The sequence below is a fragment of the Ornithodoros turicata genome, chromosome 1 (genome assembly GCF_037126465.1).
Source record: "Ornithodoros turicata isolate Travis chromosome 1, ASM3712646v1, whole genome shotgun sequence".
NCBI classification, from domain to species: Eukaryota; Metazoa; Arthropoda; class Arachnida; order Ixodida; family Argasidae; genus Ornithodoros; species Ornithodoros turicata.
Window position 1 is genome coordinate 147,940,347 of NC_088201.1, and position 9,341 is coordinate 147,949,687.

A 9,341-nucleotide genomic window follows, 5' to 3' on the forward strand; every position below is an offset into this window, starting at 1 on the left:
CAGTACGCAGGCAGGCAACGTTTGAGCGGATGGCGTCAGAAGGTCACGTGGTACGTGATGCCTCCCGTCAGGGTGTCCTAAGACACCTCTGAAAGCCCAGTGCAAAGCCAGTCAAGTGTATAAGGGAAAAGAAAATTAGCAAGAGCTCTTTGGCTGCACGTGTAGCATATGTTTGTAAGTCAAACGTCGCCATGCCAGTACTGGACAGCTGTTTCGGCCTTGTTGGGCCATCATCAGCAGTACGCAGGCAGGCAACGTTTGAGCGGATGGCGTCAGAAGGTCACGTGGTACGTGATGCCTCCCGTCAGGGTGTCCTAAGACACCTCTGAAAGCCCAGTGCAAAGCCAGTCAAGTGTATAAGGGAAAAGAAAATTACCAAGAGCTCTTTGGCTGCACGTGTAGCATATGTTTGTAAGTCAAACGTCGCCATGCCAGTACTGGACAGCTGTTTCGGCCTTGTTGGGCCATCATCAGCAGTACGCAGGCAGGCAACGTTTGAGCGGATGGCGTCAGAAGGTCACGTGGTACGTGATGCCTCCCGTCAGGGTGTCCTAAGACATCTCTGAAAGCCCAGTGCAAAGCCAGTCAAGTGTATAAGGGAAAAGAAAATTAGCAAGAGCTCTTTGGCTGCACGTGTAACATATGTTTGTAAGTCAAACGTCGCCATGCCAGTACTGGACAGCTGTTTCGGCCTGGTTGGGCCATCATCAGCAGTACGCAGGCAGGCAACGTTTGAGCGGATGGCGTCAGAAGGTCACGTGGTACGTGATGCCTCCCGTCAGGGTGTCCTAAGACACCTCTGAAAGCCCAGTGCAAAGCCAGTCAAGTGTATAAGGGAAAAGAAAATTAGCAAGAGCTCTTTGGCTGCACGTGTAGCATATGTTTGTAAGTCAAACGTCGCCATGCCAGTACTGCCCTGTTGGAAATTCCTACTTGACTCCATATGGTATTATGACACCAGGTCCTACATGATGAAGGAACCTACATACAAATAGGATCCTGTTTAATTGTGGGTCCTACATGCAAATGCGATCCTACATATAAACAGGATCCTACTTGGTTGTGGGACCTACATGCAAATGCGATCCTACATATAAACAGGATCCTATTTGATTGCGGGATCTACGTTGGGTCCTACATGCAAATAGGTTCCTACATATACGCTAAAATGGCGGAATACCAAGTCTCTCGTGGTGATCCCGTAGAATTTGTGCACCCTATTGTGCTGTGTATATTAGGAAATAACAAATCATGCAGCTTCTTTCTTTTTTTTATTGATATCGTTCATCATCCCTCTGACATGTCTGTTGAACAATCACACTCTTGCCTGATGTACAGCGTCTTCAACACCTTTACAGATCATGCTAGATGATAGCTCTAAGATATATTTCTTGGAGGCATCTGAAACAATAAAGCGAATTAGGAAGCTAGATTTAACAAGGGATAATACATTATGTGTCACATAAAATGTGCCAAAACCCGTGCACAGGTTAACCAGACTTCCCACATATGCTGTTACTTGAGGTCCAAAGACAATTGTTTTGTTTGTTAGCAGCAAGATCAATTAACTATGACAACTGGGGCTACAGCAAGGGTGTCAGTAAGGCATTACCTGAACAGGGTGAAAACAATGCACATTGAGTTATAATATCCGCGATTATTTACATTCTGTGCATATTTCTTCCACACTCGGGGAAAATATGCATGACTCAAGCTGAGTTATTATGAATTAATAACCAAAAAAGGAAGATCTGTATCTTTAGAGCACTGGTACCCTGTAGCAGGGCCGCTGAAGCATCACACATGATATCTTCAAACTGATGTTAATTGATGATACAGGTTAACCAACAGGGTAAGAGCACAAGATTAGAAATGGAGGATAAGGCAATAGGTAACAATAGGGTAATAATCGCACTGAGCGGATAAAGTTATAGGAACCCAGACGCTAGGAAGAATACCAAGCAAAAGGTGCACGAAACATGGCATTACATGCACACAACTAACCTTCAATTCACGAAATCCAGCGGCTTTCGGTCTTCCAAGGTACACACACAGAAACAGGTCCAGATACCACTAGTAAGGCATGAAATACAGTCACAGCACTGCGGGGCACCAAAACCACCAAAACTACGACGAAAGACGCTTCCCGAACGAGAGCTCTCTGGACACACGTCCGAACGCTTCTAAGATTTCCCTTTCAAATGAGCTGGAGGCATTCCAAGCTCCAAGGCCGCGCCGCCTGTAACGGCTCTCCTCGTATCCTCCATGCTCTCCTCGCGCTACATCCAGAAAGCAGAAAGTCGCGCGTACGGGCGACCAGCGCCATTGGAAAGAGGACGTTTTCCCCGTCAAAATAAGTCTTCAATCACATTTCTACGCCAACAAACAACCGATATCGAAAAAAATGCCCCCAGCCCCATGTATAACGAGCCGCTGTTGCCAGGTTGTCCTCACTCGAGAATGGAGAGAGATAGAAAGATCCCGCAAGTTTCTAGCCGTTCGGTGTTCGGATTGCACGAATCCGTTAATAGGTGATTCAGATCTCCCGTAGGGTTCAAACCTAAAAACAGGGACGAAGGTTGCAGAAGGAGAGTCAGCCTCAGGAATTTCGGGAATAGCGCCATAACCTGTAGTAAATAGACGGGGGGTGCGAATTGAAAAGTTGTAGAGCAAAGAACGGAGAACGCGCATCCAAAATTTCCAGTAAATTGGACATTAGGTAAGCGAGATTACGGCACTAAAGGAACGGCACCACGGAAGCGTCTCCGAGCGGGCGTCAGCCAGACTTGCTGGCGCCAGCGCCATGACCCTCCAACTCCAAAGCCCATATCTGGGGAACGGAAAGTCGCGCGCTTACGGAATTAAAGCGGTTAGTAAGAGCACGTCGAGAGCTTCAAAACTATGTCAAATACGACTCTGTAGGTGCAATGGAAACGTTTTTAGGAAAAGAACGGCCGGCAGACCCATGTATTGGGAGGAGTGTAAACACGGAAACGGGTAGCTCGAGAACCAGAAGACTTTGACAGCTGTAGTAAATTTTGCCACGTTCACCGAGTTGAGGCGAGTACACTCCAGAAAGATGAAAACTGTCCGACGTGGGATTCCTTCCGAAAAAGGGCCCCAAAGTTTAGAAAAACAGAGTTACGAAGGCGTCTCTGCCCACAACCCCCGAACCGCTAAAGACCGATCCATGGTTCCATTTGACCGATCGTAGAGCAACTCAGGTCCTACTAGGACGGAAATTCTGGCGTCGACCTGACTAGCAGGGCGGATGTTACGGAGCTCCGAATTATCGGAAGTGCAGACGGAGGACTGGAATTTCCAAGTATCTCGACTACTTTTAGGATTTCCTGCCAGCCGTGAGTGTGCACGTGAAGGGGAAGGATTGGGAAATCCGTCACAACAAACCGCGTCCTGATAGAACAGGTTTAGTCCTAGATATTAGACCGAGAACCCCATCGACACCGCAATGTCGCTCGATGGGGTTCACACGCCACCTCGACCGGTTGCGCATTGCTGTCGAAGTCTGTGCTTAAATAGCACTGAAAGGGATGCACACATCATTGTATGCTTGATGTTTCGTCGACTAGTAATGGACATACTCTATGCATGTTCCATAAATGAATGCAACAAGTCCATTCAGTGTTTTCAACCTAAAAATATATATCATGGCAAACATGATTGAATATGACTAGTTCGTTCTGGGCCCCAGTTTTGAAGGATATATATATGCAATCAAATAACGTTTGTTGCTGTGTTAATATATCACTTCCATATCTCAAAATAATTCCCCACGTCCTCCCCACATGAAACCAAACAGGTCACGAAAGATCTCCTATAGCTCCTTTTTGATGCCTTGAAGGATCCTACAAGTCTCCTCGTAGCCGGATATAGGCAATGTAGTGTCCTACAACTCTCCTATATTGCCGCATATGGGACAAGTAGGACACCACAGCTCTCCTACATAGCCTAATATGAGACATGTAGGATCGTATGACTCACCTATATGTCAATGAATATAGGACATGTAGGATCCCACAACTTTCCCACATGATACAAAATAGGACATAAAGGATCCTACATCAACTTGTATAGGATAAATAGGATCGCATACAACCTATTTGGCTCTTTTTCAACAGGGTGGACAGCTGTTTCGGCCTTGTTGGGCCATCATCAGCAGTACGCAGGCAGGCAACGTTTGAGCGGATGGCGTCAGAAGGTCACGTGGTACGTGATGCCTCCCGTCAGGGTGTCCTAAGACACCTCTGAAAGCCCAGTGCAAAGCCAGTCAAGTGTATAAGGGAAAAGAAAATTAGCAAGAGCTCTTTGGCTGCACGTGTAGCATATGTTTGTAAGTCAAACGTCGCCATGCCAGTACTGGACAGCTGTTTAGGCCTTGTTGGGCCATCATCAGCAGTACGCAGGCAGGCAACGTTTGAGCGGATGGCGTCAGAAGGTCACGTGGTACGTGATGCCTCCCGTCAGGGTGTCCTAAGACACCTCTGAAAGCCCAGTGCAAAGCCAGTCAAGTGTATAAGGGAAAAGAAAATTAGCAAGAGCTTTTTGGCTGCACGTGTAGCATATGTTTGTAAGTCAAACGTCGCCATGCCAGTACTGGACAGCTGTTTCGGCCTTGTTGGGCCATCATCAGCAGTACGCAGGCAGGCAACGTTTGAGCGGATGGCGTCAGAAGGTCACGTGGTACGTGATGCCTCCCGTCAGGGTGTCCTAAGACACCTCTGAAAGCCCAGTGCAAAGCCAGTCAAGTGTATAAGGGAAAAGAAAATTAGCAAGAGCTCTTTGGCTGCACGTGTAGCATATGTTTGTAAGTCAAACGTCGCCATGCCAGTACTGGACAGCTGTTTCGGCCTTGTTGGGCCATCATCAGCAGTACGCAGACAGGCAACGTTTGAGCGGATGGCGTCAGAAGGTCACGTGGTACGTGATGCCTCCCGTCAGGGTGTCCTAAGACACCTCTGAAAGCCCAGTGCAAAGCCAGTCAAGTGTATAAGGGAAAAGAAAATTAGCAAGAGCTCTTTGGCTGCACGTGTAACATATGTTTGTAAGTCAAACGTCGCCATGCCAGTACTGGACAGCTGTTTCGGCCTTGTTGGGCCATCATCAGCAGTACGCAGGCAGGCAACGTTTGAGCGGATGGCGTCAGAAGGTCACGTGGTACGTGATGCCTCCCGTCAGGGTGTCCTAAGACACCTCTGAAAGCCCAGTGCAAAGCCAGTCAAGTGTATAAGGGAAAAGAAAATTACCAAGAGCTCTTTGGCTGCACGTGTAGCATATGTTTGTAAGTCAAACGTCGCCATGCCAGTACTGGACAGCTGTTTCGGCCTTGTTGGGCCATCATCAGCAGTACGCAGGCAGGCAACGTTTGAGCGGATGGCGTCAGAAGGTCACGTGGTACGTGATGCCTCCCGTCAGGGTGTCCTAAGACACCTCTGAAAGCCCAGTGCAAAGCCAGTCAAGTGTATAAGGGAAAAGAAAATTAGCAAGAGCTCTTTGGCTGCACGTGTAGCATATGTTTGTAAGTCAAACGTCGCCATGCCAGTACTGGACAGCTGTTTCGGCCTTGTTGGGCCATCATCAGCAGTACGCAGGCAGGCAACGTTTGAGCGGATGGCGTCAGAAGGTCACGTGGTACGTGATGCCTCCCGTCAGGGTGTCCTAAGACATCTCTGAAAGCCCAGTGCAAAGCCAGTCAAGTGTATAAGGGAAAAGAAAATTAGCAAGAGCTCTTTGGCTGCACGTGTAGCATATGTTTGTAAGTCAAACGTCGCCATGCCAGTACTGGACAGCTGTTTCGGCCTGGTTGGGCCATCATCAGCAGTACGCAGGCAGGCAACGTTTGAGCGGATGGCGTCAGAAGGTCACGTGGTACGTGATGCCTCCCGTCAGGGTGTCCTAAGACACCTCTGAAAGCCCAGTGCAAAGCCAGTCAAGTGTATTCGCTTCTTTCACTAAATAAAGGTGGCGCTGCGCAAATCCAAGATGGCGGGTAACTGGATGATTGCCATTCCGAAACTTCCGGAAGCACGCTGTTGCGTCCGTGTTTGTCAGTCAGAACGGAGACGCGGAGACGCTTCGCGCTGCAGTTGTCAGAGTTCCTGGACGTAACTGTGCTCGTGTTTGGCAGCATCACCTTTTAATGTGAACATATGGCGTCGTTAGTCACAATTTTGAACTATATCGGGAATAAGCAGCGGCCGATTATTGAAGGAGAGGCTGTTCTCAATGCGGGACTCTTAGGGTGCTGCGGAATAACGTCGAGGTCAGAAAGCTCAGTGAAAATCTTTGGTTGTTGCCTGCAAACCAGTAACCTGCGAGGACAACCGCACAAGATTGACATCGAGCTGCACGGTGACACCATCAAGGTGAGCATTAGCTACTCAAAATGCACTAGTAAAGGCGTTCATTTCGCACGGCATGCTCAAGGCAAGTACTACATAAAGCTGCAGTACTATATTTCCGGCAATGCATCGTATCGTTGTTCCCTGTGGTGACGTATACCACACTGAGAAACGCCTTTATTTTTATTTTCAAGGCACAGTGCACGTGCAAAGCTGGGCTCTCGGGATGCTGTAAACATGTGGTAGGAGTGCTCCTCTATATAAACAGGTAAAATAACTTCAGAAACGCTTGTTGTTTGTGGGTTAATTACAACGTTTTGGTGCCCTGATAAATTTCAGAATTGGCCTAGATAATATGGAACAACTGTCATCGACTGACACAGAACAGCAGTGGGGCAAAATGGCAGTGTCAAGGCTGTGCAACCCAAAGAAGATTTCCGAACTGTGTCACGTGAAGCCAGCAGTATTAGTCAGTCTTGATGACCAGGAACTAAGTGAGATACGAGAAAACTTGGTGGCTGCTGCACCTCTTTCTGCTCTTGCCCATCACTTGAAGGGTAGGATTAGAAGGACAGTTGCTTTGGAGGAAGTGCCTGTGCATCAAGATGCCAAATGTGTTGCACTCTTCGACTTGGTGAAAAACACTGTTGACAATGTACTCTTCTATGAAGTCGCATATGGTGCAGACGGGAAAGAAGAGTTGTGTCTGCATAACTTGGACAGCCTGCCTAGTGTTGATAGAGAGTTCTATGAAAGAAATGTCCGCTTAACAATGTCTGATGCCATTCGGCTGTGCTGTGTCACTAGAGAGCAAAATAATGCAATATGGCATTCAGCTCGGAGAGTACGAATTACTGGCAGCATATGCCATGAGTTGTACACCTTCACTGAACGCGGAGGGAGAACGTGGGACAGCAAGATAGACCGCCTACTGTCACAGAGTGGTTTCAAAGGAAACTCTGCCACAAGGTACGGCAAAGAGTGTGAGCCAGAAGCACTCAAGATGTACGAGAAACTGACAGGAAATGCAGCAGACCTATGTGGGTTTGTTGTGAACCCAAACATGCCGTGGCTGGGATATAGTCCTGATGCAGTGATATACAAAAATGGTGTGCCCTCAATTTTGATTGAGGTTAAGAGTCCAGTTCTAGGATCCCATGCCAGTGCTGTTGAGATAATCGAAAGTAAACGCCTAGCATACATAGAGAACAACGGTCAGGACTATCGTTTGAAACAAAAGCACCAGTACTATTCTCAGGTTCAGCTTGGATTGTATGTGCTAAATTTGAAGGTATGCCACTTCATTGTCTACTGTAAATCTCGGCAGGAAGAACCTGATTCCCGGTCACTTGTTCTGTGTGTCAGGAGGGATGATGAACATATTGAGAGGTTAAAAGAGAAGCTCAGATTTGTATATTTCAAATGCATTCTTCCCAAGTTAAGTACAGCTAAGTGAACAGCAGGTATGAAAATTTTGACAGTGCTGTAAATGTGTGTTCTACAATACAAATACAATAAAAACACTTTCTGACAATTCTGTACCTTACAACCACCAACAATCTGACATTTTACAAATTTCACATGAATTTATCCTCGTTTAAGATAGGCCGAGACAAGTTCACAAGTCCTGCTACAACTGTTATAATATCATCTATTACAGACAACATCTCCCACTCTATGGGACCTCGCAGTAGCTTGAATATTTTGATTCTTTGTATTGCACGTTCAACGTGCACCCGTGCCCTTGCAATTTTAGCTGTCCTAATGGAATCTCCAGCAGACAGCTGGCTCTGCTGTCTCAAAAAAGGTGGCTGTACAATGCTAACACCACGAGCGCTGCAGACATTATCGATCCGGAACCCTTTGTCGACCATGACATGGTCATCATAGGGTTCAAGAAGGTCTATAACATTCGAAAGCTCAACAATTGCTCCGTCAGAAGCCCGTCCACCGAAGGCATTGCTCACAAATGTAATAAGGCCTGCTGGAGAAACTCCAATCATGTATTTCACTGTGTTTTTGCGTTTATAGTTCGAATAAGTCTGTATTCTGCATGCCAGACATGTTGATTTCTCCACTTCAACCTCAGTGCCATCGAGTACAATTCGCACTCGTTTGTAGTCTTCAAAACATTTCGGCATGTTTTTGACGATTTCGTCCTTAGATGGCCATGGGATGGCAGACTTTAAAACTGCGGATAACACAGGTAGTGTTCCGTAAAAGTACCTGTGCACAGAAGTCGGGCTCACTTGGAAGAGTTTCGATATGCAGCTGAAAGAAAGCCCCGTCCTTACTTTCACCAAAATGATTAGCACCCTATCCCTTACGGACAGTTCAGTGTTCATTTTGTCGTGTTTCTCGACAGCCTTAACAATGGCATTCAGGAGTCCCATCGATTCAACACCGGTGAAGGAATTTAGATCAGCATCTGACGTCAATATCTGTGATAGCCTGAATTTAACTTGCGGCGCTGAGGAGATGTCCACCTGCACTTCCTTTTCTTCTGTGGTAGCCACATGGGGAGCACAAAGGAATGCACTGTGCAGATTGAGCAGCGCAGCAGCTGCCTCACTTTCCAACATGGACTCGTTGCTCATACTTGTATCTTGTTGTTCATGACGCTCAGGTTCCCTGTCCTCTGAATCTTCTACTTCCACAGTGTCGGCAGTGGGCTGCTCTGGGACACCTAAAAACGTAATTATTCATCATGACTTACACTCTGGCTCAGTGACTTGATATCGCAATGCTTTTGAAACAGTGTTAAACAGAACAAGACAACTTTGTACTCGAGTTGTTGGATTCATGATAAAGATGTATTCTCTAAATCGTCCGCAATGAAGTGCCTACTGCATGCCAGGAATGTGAATGTACGCATATCGTAGACAAATCTAGCAAAACTTACATGAAGAACTTTGGCGCGCATTCCTTCGAGCCCCTCTTGCGGCATCTGCACATGCTTTTGCAGCAGAATGGTTGGCATCA

General features: G+C 47.0%; 1 protein-coding gene across 1 annotated transcript; it reads right to left on the reverse strand.

Moving 5' to 3' along the window:
* Positions 1-7,797: 7,797 nt before the first annotated feature.
* Positions 7,798-9,335, reverse strand: LOC135370770 (uncharacterized). The gene is made up of 2 exons (XM_064604593.1): positions 9,262-9,335; positions 7,798-9,045 (listed from the first exon to the last, which is right to left on the reverse strand). Exon 2 carries the CDS (start codon positions 8,954-8,956, stop codon positions 7,937-7,939), a length of 1,020 nt encoding a protein of 339 aa, XP_064460663.1. The 5' UTR covers positions 8,957-9,045; positions 9,262-9,335; the 3' UTR covers positions 7,798-7,936.
* Between the last annotated feature and the right edge of the window lie 6 nt (positions 9,336-9,341).